At 40.5% G+C, this 26,066-nt stretch overlaps 1 protein-coding gene across 1 annotated transcript; it reads left to right on the plus strand.

Annotated features, from left to right (window-relative positions):
- The first annotated feature begins 10,128 nt into the window (after positions 1 to 10,128).
- Positions 10,129 to 23,878, plus strand: xpnpep2 (X-prolyl aminopeptidase (aminopeptidase P) 2, membrane-bound). Its single transcript, XM_083980912.1, has 21 exons — positions 10,129 to 10,306; positions 10,848 to 10,909; positions 11,446 to 11,556; positions 11,702 to 11,765; positions 12,444 to 12,548; positions 13,561 to 13,647; positions 13,816 to 13,959; positions 15,197 to 15,298; positions 16,157 to 16,238; positions 16,405 to 16,606; positions 17,503 to 17,592; positions 17,906 to 18,015; positions 18,183 to 18,260; positions 19,445 to 19,516; positions 19,616 to 19,676; positions 20,007 to 20,076; positions 20,262 to 20,366; positions 20,796 to 20,855; positions 20,968 to 21,044; positions 21,161 to 21,250; positions 23,594 to 23,878. The coding sequence occupies exons 1-21, from the start codon at positions 10,252 to 10,254 to the stop codon at positions 23,792 to 23,794; spliced, it is 2,028 nt and encodes a 675-aa protein (XP_083837038.1). The 5' UTR covers positions 10,129 to 10,251; the 3' UTR covers positions 23,795 to 23,878.
- Positions 23,879 to 26,066: the final 2,188 nt, after the last annotated feature.

The raw sequence follows: 26,066 nt of genomic DNA on the forward strand, positions 1-26,066 counted from the left end.
GATTTCCAAAATAAAATTCAGACCACACACCGTGCATAAATGTTTACAGACATATTGAATATGAATTACTTTATTAATCCCCAAAGGGAAATTCAGTCAGAATAAGAAACAAACAAACCAAAAAGTTGTGCACAGTGTGTACACACCTGCACAGGGCTGCAGGTGTGTACACTTGCTCTCCTGTTTATTGTGTTTGAGCTGATGGGTTGAGACAAATTACACTTTTATTGTTCTTACTGGTACAAAGAGTCTAGTTGATCTTACATCATTTCCAGCAAGGCTCTGTCGGGCTGCAACCTGAGCACAAGTCCTCTCAGCCAAATATGTAAGACTCCTGTTGGGGCCTGCAAATCTTTGGTTGGTTTCTCTGTGAAGTTCAGTTAACAGTGGTTTTTACAAAGATGCAGCAGCTTAATTGACATCTGTCGATTATTATTATTTTTTGTAAATTGTTTTCAATGAAACAAAATAATTGCAACTGTATTATTTTATTGTATGTTAACTAGAAGACTGCACCAAAACTGTACAGTGGGTGATCAGAGATTTATTACTGTAGGGAGTTTTTATGAATTTACAGGTGCATGATTTTTCTTGGAGAATCTTTCTTGTACAGTAACTACTGGAGAATTTTCCAGATGTGTAGGCTATTTGTGCACAAACACCAACACTGTAAAGCTTCACATTTCATCACAATATCAAATTCTCTGTGGACTGCAGGGAAATAACAATGGAGCACTTACACCCCCAACTGGTCTCTTGGTGTTACTGATGGAGAAACTGTGTGAACACTTTGGTGTCAAGTTTAATGTCGACACTCTTTTTTTACTCTGTCTACACTCATCACGCCTCACCTCATGCATATTCAGCGTAGAGCTGATTAAAGAGTGACAATATTACACTTTGTTAGCAGAAGCGGTTGTGGCTGTATCAAGCATTTGCAGAAGTGGCACAGCATACTGTAGGTGTTTCATGGGAGACTTTCAGCAGCAGCATATCAGTGCAAGTGAAGGTTGTCAATACAGATACTGCAGACAACTATACAGTAAGTTGATCCGCACACAGTGAAAGGACAACTGAAAAACTGCCTCAACTTCTAACAGTGTAGATGTTACACATAACGGTTAATAAAGCTAATTTTAGTGAAGTGAAACAGTAAATCCTCATTATCTCAGTACTCTGGCATCATAGTGGCCCCGAGAGCTCAACACACTGCAGCCACAGCCAACCAGATTGCATTATTGGCTCAGTCAGTTGTGTTTTCTGTCTTTGCAGCGTTTTTTATTTTTTAATTCAATTTAGTGAAATTGATGAAGACATTTTCTTCATGTTTTTTCTCTTGTCTTTAGGGCCAAGGTAAATCATGCTGCAAAGTTGCCACATTATACTTTATTCAATACTTTTCTTAACAGAGTTACAAAGTGCCTTACAAGAAAAGTAAAACCAGATAAAGAAGTGAGGATTATAAAAAGTGTAGAAGAGCAGAAATCAACATCATGCAAAAAGATCTGAGAGCAATAAATTATGTGAAAACAACATTAGGGATATCACAAAATGATTAAAACAGAGCACATATCAGACATAACTAGAGGCTCAGACGACTAATTAATAAATGTTAAAGAGGAACTGTGCAAGATTAGGGTTAAAGTAAATAAAGTAATTGTAATGGTTAAATGACCTGATACAGGGAGATTGGAGGCTCTCTGCCTTCCACATAGTGTCTCTTGGCCAAAAACCAACCTTGCAGGATCAGTGTCTCCGACCTGGTGCCCCAGATCTCATCTCATGAGAAACATAGACTGCTTCACGGCATTACGACACAAACACGCCTGGTAATCCGTAATCTCTCGTTAACATTACCCACCTCGGTAGACATCGCTCCATGGATTGCCTTCTCTCCGTCCTCGTTGAAAACAAATGAACAATGGGCCTCATTCACAAACCGTTCTTAAGAACAAATTTGTTCTTAAGTCCTACTTACTTACTTACTACACAAAGTTTTTACGAAGATTGTGACATTCATGAATGTTTTCTTATCCAGAATTTGTTCTTAACTAACAACAAAATCTACGAACAGTCAGGAGTATACTTACGCACTTTTAAGTGCTGAGACTTCTGCAAAAATAACCGATTATAGCGTTTTCTTTTGTTCTGCAGTTGTATGATATTATATGATTTGAATAAGAATTGTTTTCTTATCTTTTATGATGTTTTTAATAATCATATATTAACAATAATAATTGATAAATCATTGCAGTTTCTTAAAAAAACATTATAGACACTTAATTCATATCAGTTTTTTTTCTCTCTTTTTTTTGGGGGGGGGGGGGGGTAAATGTGTTGTTTGTTGTTGTTGTGTTCACACTACACACAACTGTTTTTTTATTTCATATGTGATAATATGATGATATTTATGATGGCACACATGAGAGTGTGGTCTCTCTGATAACAACCGAAGAGCTGCATCCACTGCTGACGCTACTAAATACAGCCTAAATATAAATACAAAAATATAAACTAAATATAAGCCTTTTGTTTGTTTCTTTGTTTCATTCCTGCCGCAGTAGCGCCACTTCACTACTTAGTTCTTTTTACGTTTGGAGTCTGGTGCTCCCTCCCAGATTTTCATTTGAGCATTTCAACTTTCTTTCTCACTTCACCTTCTCTGCTCAGTGCCTGTGGGTTCTGTGTGCACACGGCCCTGCAGTCTCACGCCCTTTTACGGGCATTGATGGGGCGGTTACCTATGCTGATCCTATGTTAATTAGACTCACCTGGCACACGCCCTCAACTTACGAGGAGATGGCATAAGAACACAGCTGCGAACAATTCTGAGGCTTACGAACGCGTTGATGAATCTGACGTAGGGTTTTCTTAAGGAACTTCTTAAGAACAACTTAAGAAAGAATCTAAGAAGATTCTTAAGAAGATATTGGTGAATGAGGCCCATTGGGTGGAGGGTTACGACAGTGAATAATGAACTCTGTAGGGGGAGCTCCATAGAGAAAAAAGTGACCGGAGTTGCATAGTTCCCCTTAAAAGAGTTATAGTACCTGGCCCATAGGTGGTTGATCGGCGTAACTCACAGGCGGCCATATTGGGTCAGTTGACTTGCTCTGACTTGCAGCAGATTGATGATCCAGTCAACTGCACTTAAAAAAACCTATTCATAACACTGCAACAAAAAAAAAATCCATAGCTATTACTTTAACTATTTGCATCTCTCTCTATCCACTTCGTGCCTTGGTGGCACATAGGGCCTCCACAGAGCGCTTCCACTTCTCCCGGTCGACAGCAGTTGTTCTTGCCTCGGCCCATGATCTCCACCCCTCCTCTTCTCTTTCTTTCTCCACTGTACGTCTCCAGGTGGTCTTTGGTCTCCCTCTTCTTCTTTTCCCTTCAGGTGCCCAGGTCATTGCAATGTTGCAGTCATTATTTTGGTCCTGCCTTAGTATATGACCAATCATCTTCCATCTTCTCCTCTTTACTTCCTCGCTCAGTGGCCTCATGTCGGCTCTTTCTAATAGTTCTTCTGTACTAATGTGGTCTTGCCATTGGATTTTGAGGATTCTTCTTAGACACTTGTTGTGAAACACATCGATTGCTTTGTTGTCTCCTTTATTAATTTTCCATGTTTCGCATCCATATAGTAACACCGGCACCACTAGTGTTTTGTACAGCCTCAGTTTCGTTCTTCTTGTGATGCTCTTGGAGTTCCAGATATTTTTTTATTTTGATGAATGCACCTCTTGCTTTTGAAAGTCTATTTTTCAGGTCCTTCATTCCTCCTCCATCCGTACTTACTGTGGCTCCTAGGTAAGTGAACTCTTCTACATCTTCAATGTGCTCTCCATTGACCTTTATCTTCTCCTGGTTTCTTCGTGCATTCTCATGGTTTTTGTTTTCCCTGTGTTGATCTTGAGTCCAACCCGCCTGGCTTCTTTCTTGGCAAGTTGACTGAGCCAAGGTGGCTGCCGTGTGGTGACGCCGTGTCATTGTACGTATATCTCTATGCTCTAACAGGCCAAAAGGCTGTGACCTTGGGGTGACGAGCAGGCTTCCATCCGCAAATCTCAACTCTCAGTTGGGCGCCTTCCTTGTCAACAACGCAGGTCAACAACAAACAACAGTCAGGATTGTCAGTGGAAGTTTTAATACTTATTTATTTCTGTTTTCAAACTAAGACATAGTTTGTCCACCATGAATTGAAGAAGACTTGATCTGAGCTGAATTGCTGATCATAAATCACAAAATGTTGCTTCATTACCTTGCATGGATCAACCCGCACTAAAGGTGCTCTGGATAAATGTTAAACCCCTCCCTGAAGACGCTCGCTGACCTCAGGTTCAGGTTCAGGTTCAATTTATTTCATGTCCCAAAGGGCAGTTTGTGTTGTAGCTCATAAGATCACACAAAAGTAAAAACACAGAACACAGGAAACATATAGTGACATAAACACGCATCAGAATAAATTACAATATAAATAGTATGTGCACTGACTGTGGTCATATAAGAAATAAAAAAAATAAGAAATAACGTTATGACACTGGATAAGATAAAAATCAACAAAGATAACACTGATAAGAACACAGTGGTCGAATAAGGTGCAAACCTCAGGGTTAAAGTTGCATAACCACTTGAAGTGTTTGTCCATATACTTTTATTTGATGTGTGTTATCAGTAGTATTTATCAAACCAAATCATCTTTCTGTCCAATGCAGTGATTTATTGACCAATAAGCAGTTTCCCATCTCAATGCAAAGCAACAGATGTTGGGCAAACATTAACAGCTGTATACTGTGGCTCTCTCTACTCTCTGCAATGGAGGTTCATTTGTTCCAAGGTCGAAGCAATAGAAAGGCTTAACCGAACTCCTTGTTGTGGTGAGTGTGGTGGCAACACAAATGAGGCAAGAGGGAACATGGTCAACAAATTGTTCTTATTTTTATCCACCAGAACAAATTCATTAACCAGATTGTTTTGAAGCCACAGTTACCTTTACTATCATTATTCAGTGTCTGCCTGTATTTGTCCACCTGTTTACATGTTTCTGTTCTTAATCCATTTAAAAGTCTGTGTGTCTCTGAGCTTCCACTGTCTTTTTTCCACTCTGTTTCACTCATTTCTTCTCGTAGCATTGTTTTTGGCCGCGACTGGCAGCTGTTTTTAGAGTAGCAGCTGTAAAAATCCACTGTTCACTACAGTATCTGCCCAGCACCCAACAGAATTCAGACACGTTGATACTGTAGCTCTGCTGGTCAACATAGTGCAGTATTCAACAGTTTAAGATCCAGATATTTCACAAGGGATTTGGTAGAAACCAGGTGTCAGGTGATAATAAAACAAATAAGATCACAATCTCTTTTACAAGTGAGATTTAAGAACACTTATCATACACAGGGTAAAGGCGAGACAAGTAAGTCGCACAAAACAACCATCAAAAACACAGACCCACCATCTCACACAACACAAACACACACATTATTTATAGCTGTTTAAAGGGATAGTTCACCCAAAATTCATTTTTTTTTTTAAAAGTATATTATTTTGGCTTTTTTGCCTTTATTTGATAGCACAGTGAGATAGACAGGAAAGGGGGAGGCAGAGAGAGGGGGAATGACATGCAAGGCAAGGCAAGGCAAGGCATCTTTATTTATATAGCGCATTTCATACCAAGGCAACTCAATGTGCTTTACATAAAGACAAAACATTTAAAAAAAAAAGAAGCATAAGACAGAATAAAAACAAACAAAACACTAAAAACAGAGTTAAAAGCAAGAGCAAATAAAAGTAAAAGAAAAGAAAAAAAGATCAAGTTTTAAGTTCTCAGCTATAAGCACATGAAAAGAGAAATGTTTTTAACCTGCAGGAAAGGTCTGCCCGATGCGGGACTCGAACCGGGGACGCCTGCGTTGAGGACTGAAGCCTCTACATGGGGCGGCCACTTTAACCATTGCGCCACGCACCGCCCCCCAAAATTCAAATTTCACTCATTATCTACTCACCCTCATGTCGACTAAGGGCTGGTAGAATTTTCAGAGTCCTCCGTGCCTTCTCGGAGTTACGGGGGGGTCCGCGCAGCAGTATTTGTCCATATAATGGTTGTGAATGGTGCTCACTTTTCTTTGTCCAAAGAGACACACCAAAAAACATCAAAATACCTCCATACTGCTCGTCTGTAATGTCCCTCTTGTATTGAAGCCCCAACATGAGAAATTGTTCCGAAAAAAATTAAATAAGTCTTTATTTTAAGCTTGTTTGTAGCGGAAGCTCCCAGTGTCTCAGTTCACTGCTTTGCCTGTGTCTGTACAATCTCGTGTGATTTGCACTGACCGGCGGAACAATTTCTCATGTCGGGGCTTCAATACAAGAGGGACATTACAGACGAGCAGTATGAAGGTATTTGGATGTTTTTTGGTGTGTCTTTTTGGACGAAGAAAAGTGGTATCCATTCACAACCAGGGTGGAGGGTGGAAACAATTCATCAATGGCCTATGTTCCAAAAGGAACACAAAGGCCTAAGTAAGTAAGAAGTAAGTATTCACAACCACTATATGGATAAATACTGCTGCGCGGACCCCCCCGTAACTCCGAGAAGGCACGGAGGACTCTGAAACTTCTCCCAGCCCTTAGTCGACATGAGGGTGAGTAGATAATGAGTGAAATTTGAATTTTGGGTGAACTATCCCTTTAAGATCCAGATATTTCACAAGGGATTTGGTAGAAACCAGGTGTCATGTGAACACATTGTTTCTGCTGCCCCCACATGGCAATAAAAAGATCATAATCTCTTTTACAAGTGAGATTTAAGAACACTAATTCGACCTTTTACTTCCTCTCCGACTAGATTGTTGGTCCAGGATGAGAGGATGATAAACATCTGTCTGAGCAGGAACTCAGCAATAATGTGATGATCCGATCTGCACCAGACAAATCACATGCACGGTACTGTACTTACGTAGCAGCGCTGTTCAGGTGAACGTCTGTGAATTATATTTGTACTTGGGGCGTCGTGTTCATCACCTGCTCCCTTCAGCAGCACTGTGCCTGGCACCAGGACTAAAGAGCTGCCTTTGGACTGCATGTCCACTCACTATTAACATGACAGATGAAAGGGTGAAGAATTGTAATCATGCAGCTGAGATATGACCTGGTTATCGCTCGAGCCCCTCTGTGTTAATCTACACTGAGCTTCATTTCCTTGGCAGCAGGGATCAGTGACCAGCATCTGATTAGATCGTTAGCAGCCTGTGAGTCTTGCAGTTGTATACGGTCAGTCAGAAACTGTAATACAACTACAGTAGATGAACAAACGACTGAATACATGTCTGTCATCTCCTTTTTCTCATGTTAGACGTCCTTGAATACGTCCACAGCTGGTGAAATGTCAGCACATCATTTTCTTTAGTTTTTTTAGTCCTCTGTCCAGGCATTTTTTTGTAAGCACACATTTATTATAGGTGTTTTAATCAATCACGCAGGACAGATTCTGTCATTAACCTGCATTTATGCTGATTTTGTCACATATCTCGACCATGAAATTATAATTTGTCCAGCTGTGCCGTCTCTCCAGCTCTTAACTAGATGTAGCTGTTATTTTTTTGTTGTTGTCTGCCAGCTGGAAACAAAGTGAAGAAGAAAGAGGAAGAGACTTAACCATTTCCATGTTGTTTAGATGTTTCACTGTGAACAGATGTCTCCAGAGAAATGACCTGGAAACCTGCCTGCTGTGGATGGAGACGTCGTTTAGATGGCCAGACACAGTTTTACTCTGTCAATCCACCATCATGCTCCACATGGAAAGATTTTAGTGATCATCGACAGCGCTGCAGACAGACTGTATGTACAGATGCTTTCAAATGATGTGGGAGAAAAAAGCTTCAGTGCACCATGAAACAAATCGACCACATCTTTCTCAGGTCTCTGTCAGAGTCGATCTGGCTTGTGCAAAAGTGTGAAAACATTAAACAGAGTCAAAATTTTCCTATATCATAATTCCCTCTGTGTTGTGATTAAGGAGGCAGTATGAAGTTTGTTATTTTTGCTTTCTAAAATGTGATCTACAGTTTGCTTTAATTTGGTTTGAATAAACCTTGCGAATTTAAAACGTGCATTTCTACTGTGATTAAACTCATCAGAGGGTTTATAAAGTGTATCCATTTTGCTGAATGTAGTGATATATCAAACTTACTATCTGGGTCACTTTGTGTCTAAAAATAGCTGTAACAAAGCAGCTTTTACTTTGATGGTGACAGTACAACTAGAAGTTATGGCACATTTATTCTCCTTTGTAGTTTTTTTTGTTTCATTGTAGTAATCCTGGACAGTAGTACACAAGTACAGGATTATCTTGCTATTATGCAAAAATATTTTCACATACTGTAGCACTCACGGTCTTTTACTGACATACTGTACTGTGTAACCAACTATTGATTTATTACTTATACTTGTTGTTGGCCAGGCTGCTCTGGGTATAATATTTCATAAACTGTCTCTCTAGGCCCAACAACAGGCCCGGCCTATCAGACATCTTCAAGCCTTCTGATTGGCCGCTCCGACTGTATATAAAAAAAAAAGTAACATCACACTACAGTAAATGATCTTGGCCACCTGTTCAGGGTCCACGCCTAATGTCAAATGGTTTTGGCTCCAGCCCTCACATGACCCTGCACGGATGAGGGATGGAGATGATGGATGCATGAAACATTTTCTGAAACTGCCCCAAAAATGTAAAGGCCTCTGCGCTGGCCCGTCTCTCCTCCAAGTTCAGATGCAAATCTGTTCCGTTCATTTGGCGAAACCTTGCTGACAAATTAACAGACTTGTATGAACTCTTTGCTGAGGTGATTCAATAAAAACAATCCTAAATCTCAAGTCCAAGTGAGGAGAAATTTCATTTCACTGTGTGTGTGATTTAAGTCTGACTCGTCCAAGTTGCAAACTCTCGTCCCCATCTCTGGTCTGGAGGTCTGCCAGGTTTTGAAGTTATGATCAAAGCCCAGTGAATCCACAGAGGTGCTACAGTATACCTCATAAAAATGTATTCACATGAGGCAGTTTCAATGACACTAAATCACGACCTGTACGTGCATAAATCTGCTGGAATGGATTCATAAACCTGCAACAACAACACCGCTCTCAGGCTCCATAGAGGCTCTGCAGTTTCCATGTGCTGACTAATTGGCTAGGTGATTTTATGAATGCCCACAGTCCCCTTCTTCACACAGTGATAGGCCAGATGTGTGGAGGTGAGAGAGGAGCCAGGCATCATACTTCTCTCTCTCTCTAGCTCTTTCCTTTTTTTAATTTACATCTGTCACTTTTAATGAGAACAGCCGATCGAGTGCAACACCGTGAATGTCTTCCAGGAGAGACCGTCGGAAAGCATGCCCCAGTTTTTAAACGATATTGCCTCCTCCTTGTCCATCTCCTTCGTTGAAGCTAAGTGCCATCATGCTACATTTGGCTCGAATTCAGGGATTTAAAAATGCCCAAAGCACAAACGTTTTCAATGGAAATCCTCTGCAGGATTACACAAGGACTTGCCTATAATCTGTGGATCTGCACACACAGATAGATACTCATGCATGCATTCATGTGCAAATATCTGAAGATTCTACATCTGTCCACAGACAAACACACTCCACTCACACTCACACACCATCTCGAGCTCTAAAATAAATAAACAGCCTTGTCCTTGTTCAGTACAGCTTCTTTGCATGCAGAGCTGGAATCTCTATTCTTATCAATTTGAATAATGAGTATTTAACATAAATCTAATGTGAAATTGTTTTTTCTTTGTGTTTTTTTGTTGTTGTTTTTTCCCCCCCTAAAAATCAGAAACACGTGGTAGGGGTCTGTGCATCATAGTGGAAATTGCCAACATTCAGATGTTGAGCAACTCTCTCTGGGAAAAAATAGACGGTTGGTGTGTCACTCTGTGTTTTGGGGCTTTTTTTTTTTTTTTAAGCAAAGAAATATTTCTGAAACCCAAGATCCTCCCACAGAGCTACTGCACAGGATTCCTATCAGAGGGCCGCAGGGAGAGGAGATAGTGAGCGGTGGCAGAGGAGGAGGAGAGAGAGAGAGAGAGAGAGGGAGAGGGAGAGAGAGGACAGTCATGCACTTACTAGCAGACACCCACACACAATTTCTCACCAGACACCCACACACACTTTCTCAGATACGCTACATACACATCAGAGCACCTGCTTTGTAGCCGCTCTGTGTCGATCTGGTCATACCTCCAAGAAGATGCCGTCCCCCGGCTGGTTGTTGGCTCTGACTCTGTCTCTGGCAGCACTGGCAGGTAAAAAAAAAAAAAGTTCCTCTCTATCTTCACTTATGTGTGTGAATGTTTCTATTTGTTCATGATGAGTAAGAAAGTGGAGAAATGGTTTAAAATAGTGTTTTTTCTTATAATTTGTATTAATGTAATGAAGTAAATACTGTCTGTTTTGTGATTAAAATCAGCTTGATTGCATGCATCTATGTCACACTGTCTCATGAAAGACTTGCTGCTTGCATCCTCCATGCCTGTTGATTTACTGATCAGGACTTTATGCATTAAATTTGCTTTTGGCTTTTATTCCTCTTCTTTTATTTGTCTTTATGTTTAACAGATTATCTTAAAGTGAACATGTTATTTGATTCTGTTTTTTGCCGGCTTACCAGAAGTTTTTGTCGACTTAAATCCAGATATTTGATAGCTACAGACTCCTCTGACTCTGTCCAAAAAGATTCAATAAGTCACCAAAAAAAAAAACACTGTGGCCCTTTGTGTCACTTTCCAGAGTGTTTTTTTTTTAGTTTGTTTTGCTTTTTTAACCACAAGGCATTTGTCATTTCAGGAAATGCTATCGATGCTGCAGTGTATGAGCGAACGGAGAGGAACTGCTCTCTGTCCCCACCGGTGAGATCTGCATGTGAATGAAAGCATTTTGATTTTGCCAGACCTTATTCATAAAATTACCAAAATGAAGTCATAAAACTGGCCTGAAAATAGTCAAACAGCACTTTCCTATTATGAAACATGTTGCACGAGTTTTATACAGTTACAGTTAATGATTACAGCACATTCACTACAGTTAATGATTACAGTGGGAGATACAGAAAGGGATGAATCAGCAGTCCCACAGGTTTTAATTAAATCTGAGGACTTTTCTTTCTCCGTCTCTCTCTCTCTCTCCCTTTGTGTATGCCTGTGTGTGTTTGGGACCCAACTATACTTCTGGGGTCCGACAGCCTCGTTGAGACCAAAATCCTGGATCCCACGATTTTACAAGGCGGTCTCGGGGTTAAGACGTGGTTTCAGGGTTAGGCATTTAGTTGTGATGGTTAAGGTTTGGGTCTTGGACTAGTGAATATATAATGTCAATGATTGGTCCCCTCGAATGTAGTAAAACAAATGTGTGTGTGTGTGTGTGTGTGTATCTGTGTGTTTTGCAGTACCTCCCAAGCACAGCAGTAAATACCACTCTCCAGCTGCAGAAGTTACGAGAGAAAATGCTTCCCCTGGAAATCGCCGCCTACATTATCCCCGGCACTGACGCTCACCTGGTACATCTGTTATCTGTCATAATTAATTCTTCTGGGTCCAAGCTTTGTATGTGTGTGTGTGTGTGTGTGTGTGTGTGTGTTTAGGTGTGTACTCTTAAGTGTATGTTCATGCATGTGTGTGTAACCTTCTCTGCCTCTCTGTCAGAGTGAGTACATCGCACCACGTGATTCCAGGATGGCCTTCATGACCGGCTTCACAGGCTCTGCAGGTACAATGTCGTAGTCGTCGTCCTCCTCCTCCTCCTCCTCCTCTTCCCCATGACTCAACTCCCCACGCCTGTGTCCCGTGGTTGTGCAGCTCCTCTACTTTCATCCCACATCTTCAACATACAGCCTGCTTGTGCGTTGATTTGATTTCATCGCTTTCACTCACTGCATCGTTGCGTCCTGTCTCTCTTTCCCCCTCTCGTCTGCGCTCACCCTGGCAGAGTAATTCAACCACTGAATTATGAGTCTTTCACGCCATAATGGTGAGCAGAATTAATGATCTCTGCGCTCAGCTGTTGCTCCGATGAAGGGAAGAGAAAGACAGATGACATCTCAGTAATGTGCCGCTCACACCAGGCCCACATCAAACTCTAACATGATGAGTCGCATTTCCTACAAAATTCAGATTCAGCGACCTATGCAGCTGTTTCTATAAGTGTATCAATCGCATGTGTGGGTACAACAGTGGAATGATAAATCCCTGATTTATATCCACCACACATCACCAGTTTGCCGTCTCCTCATTGCTTTTCCCTAACCATCCTGTTTCTCCCCATGCGTGCACATTTTTCAAGATTAGCTCGCCCATCACGCATTGTCCTAAGTCAACTCTGACATTTTATTGCTGTTTGTAATTCACTGTCACTGCCCCATCCATAACACAGCTGCTGTCTCCCCAGGCACCGCTGTGGTTACAAAGACCAAGGCCGCTCTGTGGACAGACAGCCGCTACTGGGTTCAAGCGGAGAGACAGATGGACTGCAACTGGGAGCTGGAAAAAGATGGTGGGCAGGTCTCATATTTTGACTGCTTGTTGTGACAACATAGCACCCATGGATTCCAATGAAATGTTTGTGGTTTTGATGAACCAGTCTTAAAATATCCTGACAAATGTTGCTCCTCCTTTTACAAATATAAATAGCGCATGCCGGACAAACTGAATTCAGGGCGTGTTCTGTCTTACAAAAACAGAACATATATGGCAACCCAAAATGGGTTGTAACTTTGTTTTGCTGTTGTGCACAACTTGTGTTTTCTTTGTTGTTTTGGTCAGAGCACATTTCTTTATGCCGCCTTGTGCCATTTTTATTTCTTAGTAACACATTTTGTCTGTGTAGCTGAGGTCTGACCCAACTTTACTGTATGTGTCAGTTTAACAACACAACAATGTACATCGCCAGAGTCCTGCTGCCATTAATAATCCAAAGAGCGCCAAATGTGTATTAATCCATGGATGAAAATAGGCTCCAACAAATGTACTGACTGGTTTCAGAGGGAACAAATGTGCTTGAGGTTGAGAGCCACAAACGGTGCTGGGGAAGTTTTTAGGGATGGACGAACACAATTTTGGCTTTGGGTCTTTTTATTGGATCACAGAAAACTGGTGTTTTTCTGCTCTTGGTTGCAGTGTGTTGAACGCTTACAGCTACGGCTCCATCACAGTTGCTTTACTTTCATCTTGACTGTGATTAATGTGTTTTACTTCTTTATATGATTCATCTGTACCTGTGCCCTCACGGCATTTTACAAATAAGTGTTTTCATCATAGCATAGCATCTTGTAACTGAACTGATTCCCTGTGTTTAAATGTAATTATTTATACCGATTTGTGCGTAATTTATTGGACTGAAACCGTATAACACTTGGCTTAATGCACCTTTTAAAAACTTCATCTTATGAAGAGTTAAGTATTTATTTTTGCTGAAACACAATGAATGTTTAATCATTGTGTCACTAGTCTACAGTACCTTTGTATTCAACGCAGGTGGACTAACTGTCATGTGTGATTTTTCCCAGTGTCCATCAGCAGCGTAGCGGAGTGGCTCATCTCTGAGGTCCCACAGGGCGGCCAGATCGGCTTTGATCCCTTCCTCTTCTCCCTCAGTGAGTCTCTATTCTGCTTCCCCTCCTGTCAGTCCAGATTAGCATCAACGAGCTGCTCGTCTAAGTAGATGGAAAATTATTGATGGAGCCTCCAGACGCCATGCAGACTGTTTACTTTGCGATTGATTGGGCTCAGTGTTTGTAATCATCTGCAATTTCCTCCATTAGAAACACAGGAGAGCTACGAGCTCAATCTGGAGTCCAGCAATCGCAGCCTCAAGTCCATCCCTACGAACCTGGTGGACCAAGTGTGGACCGACAGACCGCCCGTCCCACCCGACAGCATCACCCGCCTGCCAGACAGAGTCATACGTGAGTTTCCTAACATGTGTGTGTGTGTGTGTCTGTACACTCTGTGGTGCCCTTTATCTGTGTGCTGATAAATACCTGCAAACTGGACAGAGGGCATTATGCAGTTCCGCAAACACGGCCATAAACAGCCTGTTTGTGTTTTTATGGCTGACGGACAGATCAAATACTAACTCAGAGAAAATGGAAGAGTCTCCAGATAAGGAAGTTGTCTGGACGCACATGAGCCTTATTAGTCTTTATGACCAGAGAATAGGCAAATGGAGCAAATGGAGAGCATCGTAAACCTAATGGTCCATGTGACTCTGTGTTTGTGTGTGTGTGTGTGTGTGTGCATGTGACTGCAATCCGGTTAAAAAAAACACTCAGGAGTTCAGAAAGTCTTTTATGAATGCTGTCTCATACTTGAGATATGAAAGCTTGTTGACTGTCTGGGGAGAGAGAGAGTCCATCAACAGATGATTGATTTGACCGATGACAGAAATGTCAAAGATAAGGGATAAGTTACCAGAAAAGCACTGAGATGTGTCTACACTTTGGATGCACCACATTTACAAAAATCACTATGATTGAAAGCCTCAAAGCTGCACTTTATTTTCAGAGTCAAAAAATGATACAGTACAGGTATGTAATGTGAACGGTGTTGCTACTGTACTAGTGAATTATCAACTACCAGCTGTGAAGGGTGAGGGGTCGCTCAGCTCTATGAAGCATTTCAGTGTCTTTTATGTAATTTGAGCAAAAACACTGATAACCACATTGTAGCTACGCACAAGCTCAGCAGCAGGTGACAGACAAACAATTATGTATGCAGCAGAACATTTGGTGGCTTATGGGCCAAATTCACACCTCTCAAGTTGGTGCAGACCATAATAGAGCTAAGAGAGAAATAATATTGGATATCAGCTGGACACAAACACCAACATGAATGAAAACTTTACTTTATAAGGATGTGTAGATAGACAGCTTGGATGTATTATGAGAAAATGCAAACAGACCAGTGAAAGGACCCTCACCGCCCCGACAGTATAAGGGATCCTGTTTGGTAACTCATCCATGATGAATATGAAACTACTCAACATCAGATGGTGGTTACATGTCAGTTTTCAGTTTTCAGCTTGTTGGCCATATGATTGGTCAATGCAGGATACGGTGAAGATGCATAATAAAAAAACACAAATGAGCATTAAATCTTTGATCTTAAAATGAATACAAATGAAAGTAAACTGTGTTTTTGCAGAAAGGTCCTGGCAGATGAAAGTGGAGCAGATCCGAACTCAGATGAAAGACAATCCATACGAACCCACAGCTCTTCTGCTGTCAGCGCTGGATGAAACAGCCTGTAAGTATTTCTGTAGCTTTGTCCATGAAGCTGCTCTGTTTGATGGTTAATATTAGCATGGATGCAGTTGAAAAAAATCTACAGTATATTACAAGAACAATGGACCAAATGTTCAAACATGTTTGAGAAGTAATCTCAGTCATTTATTTTCTGTTCCATTTTCATTTGTAGGCCACTTGGTGGCTGCAGGGCTCTGGAGAGCTCCTTAGCTGATGTCAGCCTCTGGCCAGCTCTGAACATACACTACTTTGCAAAAACTACACAACAAAACAAAGTACAAACACAACTATAGCCTGAAGAGTTGAAGTCTGTTGTGAGGGATTATGACAGATAATCTGACTATAGGAAACAGATTGAGGAGCTTTCTAGCAGTACTCATATAACACATTCAAGAAGGTATAAAGACTTAGCTATACTAACTTTGGACTTTTAAAAAGGGATTGATTTGATTGAAGCTGGTTTAAGCAAGTAGAAATAAACATATTAAAGCAGGATTTTAGCGCCGTGTGTTTGACTAGCAGCACACTATTTAAAAGCATCCTTTTTATGATACACAGGATGAACTGCCACGCTTCAAACCTTTCCTGACTTCTGATTTCAGAATTAGTGAGTGTGTTTTCGATGAGGGGGGCAGAGAAAAAGTCACGTACATCAGACACAAATATTAGATGCAAACAGACTCTGTGGGTATTATTTATTTATTTATTTATTCAGTGAATACCAATTGAGAGCAAAGCTACAGTGGTGTCTAGTGAGTGCAAACCCAAAATGCAACTATCAAACTATGTTAATGAATGCGCGAGCTGTTTCTGCTGCTGACAGTCAGACGTGTTGTGTTGTGCTGTTCATCCTTTTTAGGGCTGTTTAATCTGCGTGGCAATGACATCCCATACAATCCCTTCTTCTACTCCTACACTCTGCTCACAATGAATGAGATCTGGTAAGTCCGTTTTTCAGGGATTACATGCAAACACATCATATTCCCTTAATTCCTTTCCCTCAACACTCAACGTCTTTGTTCCTGCAACTTCCATGACACACGCAGAAGGAAAGTTTTTATAAGTCACTTATAAAACACGTACTTTTCGTTTCACCAAATCCATCAGGCTCTTTCTGCACGTGGACAGAGTGACAAATGAGCTGAAGGATTACCTGAACTCCTCCTGCAACGGGCCCCTGTGTGTGCAGCTGAAAACCTACGACAGTGTTCTGGATAATTTACAGCAGTATGTGGCAAAGCCTGGGGTCAAAGTGTGGATCGGCACCGAATACACCAACTATGCACTTTATGAGATCATTACTCCACAGGTATGTACTGTAGATATTTTATTTCATAATATATTCCAGTGCATATTCACTTTGTTATCTTGAATGAAATACACTGGGTAGATAAAGTTAATCGATGTGTTCGTTTCACTGTGCTGTAGCTGTGTTTTAGATAATTAAGGCAGCTGTGGTGAGTCACTGCTTGTTGGCAGCTCCTGAGATTGAAAATCTACTGGGGACAAAATCCAACTTTTAAAACTGAATAAACAATAAATCATGACACTGTGGGTGACGTGAGCAGCCCCTCGCAGTGAAGACTAAATTCAGAACGAAATTTTCAATATGAAGATGCCTCTCTCATCTTCCAGCAAAATGTTCACATCTGATGACTCATCTTGAACACAGAGACAGCTACATAAATGAATCCAATCAAATGTGATTTGGACTAATTAATCCCACTCCTCATAATGTATGAGACCACACTTGTTGTTCAGTGTGTAGAGTTTCGTGTTGCGGTTTCAGCCTGTAAACTGGTGAAATGAGGAATGTGGTTGAGGTGTAATCTGTGCATTTAACCACAGTTCTCCACCTCCTCCCTCTGCTCTAACGACTCACGTGAAGCTCTGTAGTGAGTTATTAAAGGGAGTGAACATGGTGGAGCATTTAGCAGCTGGTGGTGATCGAGACTGAGCTGAAATAGAGCTGGCTACACTAAATGAACATTAATGTTTCTTTGTGTCCTCAGGATGTAAAATATTAGCTGACTTATTCATTGTAATAATTGTATGGGTGATAAATGTCAATCCTGTGTGTACAGTTTTCTAAAACCAAAGAAAGCAGGTTAAATCATTTAAATACAAGGAATGAACAAAACATACTATTGTAATATTTTGCAATATTAATGATTGTTGGTTGTTTCTCTGCATCATACATTACAGGACAAACTCATGACAAGCTCCTACTCTCCCGTGTTGACGACTAAAGCTGTGAAGGACGACACTGAGCAGCGAATCCTGAGGGATGCTCACGTATGTCATGTGCACACAGACATAATGAAGTTATACTGTACACAGGCCAACCACCATGTACATGCACACACCCACACAGTTAAAATTACCTATAAAGAAACAGTTATCGTTAAAAATATGAAACTTTTGATTTTACTCAACCAGACAAGATCATCTAACACCTTCATATGAGACTATCATCTCCATAGAAATCCATTTATCAGTCTTAATTGTCAGACCTGGCAGACATTTAATAATCACTCTCACTCATTGCTTTAACGCTTCAGTGAGCCACCTTGAGTGTCATCCTGTGTGTCACTGTGGCTGCCTGCAGGTGAGGGACGCAGTCGCTGTCATCCAGCTGTTGATGTGGCTGGAGAAGGCTGTGCCCGAGGGGAAGGAGACGGAGCTGACTGCTGCAGCTTACGTCAATCAGTGTCGCAGGTGAGTGCACATGTAAACACACGCGATGGAGGAGAATTGATGCACAATAGGAACGCTCAAGAGATTAGAAAATATCAAAGCACTGAAGCTCAAATTCAGAAATATCTATTAATTAAAAAGCAAAAAGTGTAGGTCTCAGTTCACTGCTAATATAAATATCATTACAGCAAACAGAGTGACAGCAGAGGTCCGAGCTTTGAAACTATCTCTGCAAGTGGACCCAATGCTGCTCTTGCTCATTACAGGTAAGATTCACTCACATTCTCTCATTTGTTGTTCAGTTGTTATTACTTTTGCTGTTGTTTGTTCCTTTTCAGATTGACATTGTGAAAAAGTTTAATAATTGAACACTGTGACATGCATTTTCTAGTCTTTTTTTTTTTTTTTTTTATAAAAAGACCAAAGTTGATAAAGAATTCATGTTACTATCAACATGAAGTCATTCTCTGTGTCAAAGAGCTCCATTGTAAGAAAAAAAACATATACACTTACAGTGTAAAGGGATAGTTCAACATTTGGTAGTTTGGCCCATTGCCATAATCCCTATGGTTTTAGGAGTAGGTTCGTTACCGTTAATTGTCGGTGCAAGCTATTTTTAGAACGGCGGAACAGAGCCACGAGCTGCTCAGAGCTACGCTACAGAGGCTAATGGGATTTCTTGGTTTCCCTCATCAAATTAATCAAATACACAATCCAACAACTCCAAAACGCTCTGGTGGACAAGTTGTGACCTGCACATTCACCACGCTATGAGATAATAACAGAACATTAGGAGACGGAGTTGTTTTAGAGGTAAATGCAGAGACTGCTTGCTGAAAAACTGCTCCCGATGGGGGAGCAGCGGTTTTGCATGAATTTACCTCGAAAACAACTCTGTTCCATTATTATCTCATAGTTTGATGAGGGAAACCAAGAAATCCCGAGAGCCTCTGTAGCGTAGCTCTGAGCAGCTCGCGGCTCAGCTCTGCCGTTCTACAGTAAAAATAGCCTTTTAGAATTAAAGGTAACGAACCTACTCCTAAAACTATAGAGATTATGGCAATGGGCCAATTTGCCAAAATGTTGAACTATCCTTTTAATACACGTAATAACCCACACCATTGCACTGGGAGAAATGTTTCATTATCACCACAAACAACAGCACTGCTGTTTTGAATCAATGCTACTGTACAGTAGATACTGTCATGTCCTGGGTTATAAATAACTCCTGGTGCTGAAAGAAGTCAACAGTTTCCTGCTGCTGAAGTTACATTTGATAAAAAACGTCAGTTTACTATCATGTAAGCTACAAGTGAGCCTGGTGCTAGAAGCTGTTAAATCCTTTGGAGGCTTGTGGAGTCTTTGTGGACCGTTTTAACAGTAATACAAAAGATAATGTGCTCCAGAGAGTTGTTGTGCTGCTGTTATTTCCTGTTTTTCTGTGCTGCAGCCCAACAGAAGAAACCAGCAGAAAGCTGACAGTTGATGAGATGTACCTGGTCGACTCTGGTGGCCAGTATCTGTGAGTAAAAAACAAACTCTACTCACAGTTTCACTTCACATCACATTTGAAATGCGTGATCCTGTCTCTCACTATGACTAATACCACTACTACTATCAGAGATGGCACCACTGACATCACTCGGACAGTCCACTGGGGAACACCAACAGCTATGCAGAAGGTACATCTTTAATGTCCTATTGAAAGTGTGAATGTTTATCTATAGTCAAAATACAACAGATGGCTAATCATGTGGACTGCAGTCAGAGTTTCTGTCTCACTCCTCTGCTATGAATTAGTTTCCTTCGGAATTTTTATTAGTTACATTATTACAGGATAAGATGACACTTTATCCCCGATCTTGATACAATATGATATTATTCTTTTACTTATGTACAAATGAAGTATACATATTAAGTAGTATATGGTATAATTGGTGGGGTATAACAAATACAGGTTGGTATAATAGAGTAAACTGATATGGTCACTAACCACAGGTCTTGCTCCACAGGAAGCCTTCACTCGAGTGCTCATGGGAAACATTGAGATATCCCGAACCGTATTTCCGTCAGGGACAAGAGGTGAGAACGCAAAACACTTAATTCATGTTTAAAGTTACATTCGACAATGAAACTTTTCCCAGTTTCACCACCAGAGAGCCCTGTTTCTCCACTCAGCGTCATTGTTTGAGTGGCTGTGTCTCTGCATCAGCAGCAGGATGTTTGATTTTAGCTCTCTACTGAATGCTGCTCTTGTTTATCAACAGGTGTAAACATGGAGATGCTGGGTCGCCGGGCTTTGTGGGAGGTCGGCCTCAACTACGGCCATGGCACAGGTCATGGTGTTGGAAACTACTTTGGCGTTCATGAGTGTAAGGCTTACACCCACAGATTTAACTTCTATATCTACTAATTAAAAACACAATTTAAGTTTAAGTTTTATTTGCACAACTGTAGAATCAACAAAATAAATGAAATAAAAAAAATAAAACATGTGTGGGTGAGGTAAAAAACCTGCTTATCTTTAAACCTCACCTACAGTATAAAAAGTAATTACACAAATAACAAGGCAAAACAAACAAACAGGAAAACATGAATATAGCTTTAATAGCATTGCAAACAAAATAATACAAAATTGAATAAAATAAAGGAAACAACAATTCATTTTAAGTTAAAAAAAAAAAAAAAAAAAAAAAAAAAAACTAAAGAAAAAGAACAAATTTGAAGTAGAGACCCATCACAGTTTCTAATTGTCATGTTATCTGTATTTTAATTACCATCATGTTCTCAAATCATTTCAGGGCCCGTTGGTTTCCAGGGCAACAACATTCCCTTCAGATCAGGCATGTTCACATCCATAGGTGAGACTGAACCAACATCATGACCATTTTAATGCAAATTAATTTCACATGTAGTAGCATTTCATGTCTAAAATGTTTGAACAATGGCAAACATATTGTGTCTTTCTTTAAGAACCTGGATATTACAAAGAGAACGACTTTGGGATCCGGATCGAAGACGTTGTTGTAACTGTACCTGTCCAAACAAAGGTAGTTTGAGATAGCTTGATCAAAACTAGAACATTTTTCACATTATGATTTTGTGTGTGAAGTAAGGCCATTAGTTTGTGAGTAATGTGCTTCTTTGTCTTTTACTCTTCCCCCAGTATGGTCATAACTTTCTGACCTTTGACACTGTGTCGCTGGTTCCATACGACAGAAAGTTGATTGACATTTCTCTTCTCAGCTCAGAACAGGTAAGACCTTCACAGGACCCTGCATGTTAAGAAATTCAACATATATTTTTCTAATGAAGTATTAGACATAACTTTCCCAATCTCATAACACATTACCTTAAACCCTAAGCTAATCTTACTCTGTTCCCTTGGTAATGCAATGAGTTTCCTGTGTTAAATATGAAAATACCTTTGAGAATAACAGTGTGACATCAGCCGGCTGCTTCATTTCCCTGCATTAAAATAACTGGTTTCCTCTCAAAATCCCCCTTCAATACTTAGATCTTTTGAATTTCTCTGTAGCTCAGAGATCAACAAAACCACGTGTGAAGTCTGACTTCTGCTTTTTGTTTCTTTCTAATCTGAGGAGAAATTTGATATTTTTTCAACAAAGAAACTTTTCAGAGATAAAGAGGAACTCTGTCAACTTTTGGCTGGACTGATGAAAAACTTTACTTTTGTTTTCCAACTGAAATTAATCCATTGCATACATGTATATCAACCATCTACAGTATGAACACAGCAGGGTTAAGGTTCTTACAGTAGATATAGATGGAGCAGATTTAGTTTTGTAAAATAGTTTAATCATTTACAGGGGCCATTTTCTTTAGGAATAGGAGTTTAAATAGAAGAACAGAACTTTTACTTGTTAGTGCTTTTCTATTGTGGTTTGGTACTTTTATTTAAAGGGATAGTTCAACATTTTGTCAAATTGGCCCATTGTCATAATCGCTATAGTCATAGCAGTAGGTTTGTTACCTTTATTTGTCGGTGTAAGCTATTTTTAGAACGGTGGAGCAGAGCCGTGAGCTGCTCAGAGCTACGCTACGGAGGCTAATGGAATTTCTCTGTTTCCCTCATCAAACTCATCAAATACACAATCCAACAACTCCAAAACGCTCTTGTGGACAAGTTGTGAGCTGCACATTCACCACGCTATGAGATAATAACAGAACATTACGAGACAGAGTTGTTTTAGAGGTAAATTCATGCAAAACCGCTGATGCGCGTTTCCGTCGGGGGCAGTTTTTCTGCAAGCAGTCTCTGTATTTACCTCGAAAACGACTCAGTTTCGTAATGTTCTGTTATTATCTCATAGCGTGATGAATGTGCAGGTCACAACTCCATGAAAGCGTTTTGGAGTTGTTGGATTGTGTATTTGATGAGTTTGATGAGGGAAACCAAGAAATCCCATTAGCCTCCGTAGCGTAGCTCTGAGCAGCTCTGCTCGGCCGTTCTAAAATAGCTTGCACCGACAATTAACAGTAACGAACCTACTGCTATGACTATAGCGATTATGGCAATGGGCCAATTTGACAAAATGTTGAACTATCCCTTTAAGTAACAATTTAGGATAATGTTTGGTAGGCCACAGTATATTTTGAAGGGGCAGAATTTAGAAAACAAAAGTGATCTGAGTATTGAACTGTGTGGAATAGTTGATTTCTATGAGGATAGAATACTGACATAAACCGCGCACGCAAATGGGATCAAAAAATGATCAGTGTTTTATCAGATTATGTCAACGACAGAGGAAAGAAAAGACAGCACTCAGACAAACATACCGAAGTTCATTGCTCTGTGTGACATTTTGCAAACATTCAAGTCAAGACACCAAATCACAAAACATGTCATTCAGGCATTCAGGGTGGGTGGTTTGTCCCGTTTTTCCTAGTGGTGTTGCCGTACCTTGCTGTCCACTTGGCAAAGTCGCTCAACCAATTATATTTGGGGATACAGGCCCGGCCACTAAAAACAAGCACTCACGCGCAAGCAGGGGAAAGTTTTCTAAGCAAGGAGAGTTTTGCGAACAGCAGTCTACGCACGCGCGAGCAGGGGGAAGTATTGCGAGCGGACTCTGCGCATGCTCGAGCTGTTTTTCTCCTGGCAGGCTACAATATTGCTCCAGGGGGCAGAGATGCAGGATACAAAATAAAAAAGCACGCACGGATGTTTGATTTGAGTTAAAAGGGTTTCCATGGAGTTTTTCCTCAGTCGATGTGAGGGTCTAAGGACAGAGGATGTTGTTACGATGCCTTGTGAAGCCCTTTGAGACAAACTGTTTGTAAAAACGGGCTATACAAATAAAATTGCCTTGCCTGCCTTGCCTTGCCTTGCCTTGCCTTGCCTTGCCTTGAGTGTGCAGTTTATGTCAGTATTCTATCCCCATAGATTTCACTTTAGAACAAGAAGATACAGGGATATTTATGTTTCTTTTGATTTTATTTTTTAATATCCATTGTTTTCTCCTAATTTTTCAACCAAATTTCATCAAATGTATCTATATGAAACAGGTACTTGGCTTTTACTTGCTGGCAGTGTAAAACTTTGGTTCTTTCATGGACAATGTTCTTCTCTCTCCAGCTTCAATGGTTGAATAAATACTACGAGACAATCCGCAGGATAGTTGGTCCTGAGCTTGACAAACAGGGACTACATGTGGAGAAGGACTGGATGCTCAGACACACAGAGCCCTTTATGGCACCGGGATCTTCTGCATCCACCTGTTCCTCCTCCATGACGATCGTTGCACTGACTGTCGCCGTCCTCCACAACGTCATCTGAGCCTCTCCATGTAGCGTTCACTCCATCCACAGCAGACTTGCACACTAATGTTACACCTATGCAGTCTCTCTATTGTGCAGCTATTCCAGGTTGAGCGATGCACTGCAGATAAGCTTTTTTTTCGTTCTTTTTTTTCTTTTTTTAAATTAAAGGATATATTTGTTTAATGATTTAACTATGTGAATAAATATCTGATATTGTGGCTTTAAATGTTTAAAATTTTGTGTGATTTTTTATGCTTCCGCTGTTCTGTTTTTAAATTGGACATTTGTATGACCACCTGATATCATTTCTATTTTATTAAAGTAACACTCTTAAAAGTGGGTGTATTGGGTCATCAATGATAGATAGATAGATAGATAGATAGATAGATAGATAGATAGATAGATAGATAGATAGATAGATAGATAGATAGATAGATAGATAGATAGATAGATATTTATGTAATGTTAAAAAAAATTGACTGCAACATTGAGAACAGAGACTGACAACACAAATGGAGATATAGCTAACTACTAGCCTACTAACACCGTCCCTCATTAAACGGTATCATGAGTATTAAGAGTTAACAACTTTAATTACGTTATGGTTTATGCTAATCAGGAGCTAACACGTTAGCAACAAGCATTCTGGTTTCCAGGGGATTTTGCCAAGCAACCATCGGCAAGAGCGCAGATTATAGATATAGTTGGATTTTTTTTTTTACTTTTTTGGGGTAATTCTGACTGTTAATTTCGTTCTTGTCAATTTTTAACTTTTAGTTCCTCAAAATGTCCTCTTCCTGTACTGTATGTGAGTTGACCCTTAACTATTTCCAGTGATGCATTGGACGTTGCTGTTGCTGGAAATAGCCTCATATTTACATAGTCAACGTTAAATAAAACCCTTACGTTCATCCAAAATCTTAGCAATCTCGGTGAAATGCTGTTCCCTCCCTCATTAGGAGCTGTCTCCAGATTCATGCCTTCTCATGAATGCAACTCATCATGTCACTGACACATCCACTCCAGCTGTAAAGTTGGCCTGGCTAACATAATTGACGATTACAGTACCTTGACATGTTTTTACTCATCAGATCTATTTTTCTGCATTTATTTTTAGACCTGTGCAGTTTCATATAACTGGATGCATAATCTCACCTCCACCAGCAGTGAACAGATCTTTACCTCCTCTTCCACATATGAAGAGCTGAGTGTCTGATGAGGGCTCTGTGCCGGTGTTGCATCTCAAAGGTGTGAAGGTGCTGCAGAGACACCTCTGCACGTTCTTTAAACCTGCATGCACATGAAAACCATATACCATATCCGCTTGGTGCCAGGTTTGAGTTAAAGAGGCCCAAAAGAGGAAACAGCAAATGTGGGGTCATGTAGACCTAGAGAAGAAAAATCGCTACTAGACTACTTTTCTTATGAAGTTAGTGTTAACGTGCAGTCATCAACAACAGTTTTCATCTCCAGTAATCAGTGTCCTCTTTGCAGTAATATAAGTGTGTGTATCATCTTAAACAGTTCCCCTCATAAGACATTTGCAAAGTGTTTATCTTGTTCCCAGTCATTTTTAGTGCTTCGCTTGCTTGATAGAGCCATCACCTGTTAATCAATAGCATCATCACCCTTCTCATGTGCAGCATCTTTGTGCCCAAAACACAACAATGTAAACACATTTTGGCCTAAATATGTTACTCCACAACACCACGAGTGGCAGAAAACAGCATTACACATGTTCTTGACTTTACAGTATTGTGCTTAGATGCATTTTCTACTGATGTATTGCACTTTTTCCTCCCCTGAATGTTTACTTTAGCTGTACTGCTGTACTGATAACTTTGCAGGTACAGATGTTGCATCCTCCAGTCGAATCAAAGTCTACCTCTTGCTTATCGTCTTCTTCATCCCTTTAAGATCAGCAGACAGATGAGACTGTTGTTGGGCTCTACTCTAGTGACAGGAAACTAAAATAGGGCATCCTCTTATCATGTGGTTTGCCGCTGCCACCAAAATAACAAGCTAAACTTGACTTACATTGCACTTCCCTGTGTCCTTCTACTGACGATGTTTGCCTCGTCCTGCCGGCTGAGTGTACATTCAAAAGCACACACATGTCTGTGAGTCACTCAAGTTGTTCTGGTCTTGATCCTCCATTTTGCAATGTGTGTGGGTTTTTTTTTTTTTTACAGTGCTAACAAGTGTATAGGTTACAGCTCACTTGTCTCAGAAACCATTTTCTGTATAAGAATCTGTTGTTGTGACCTGTGGTAGCCACAGCAGGCCTC

Source organism: Trachurus trachurus (assembly GCF_905171665.1).
Source record: "Trachurus trachurus genome assembly, chromosome: 10".
Taxonomy (NCBI): domain Eukaryota; kingdom Metazoa; phylum Chordata; class Actinopteri; order Carangiformes; family Carangidae; genus Trachurus; species Trachurus trachurus.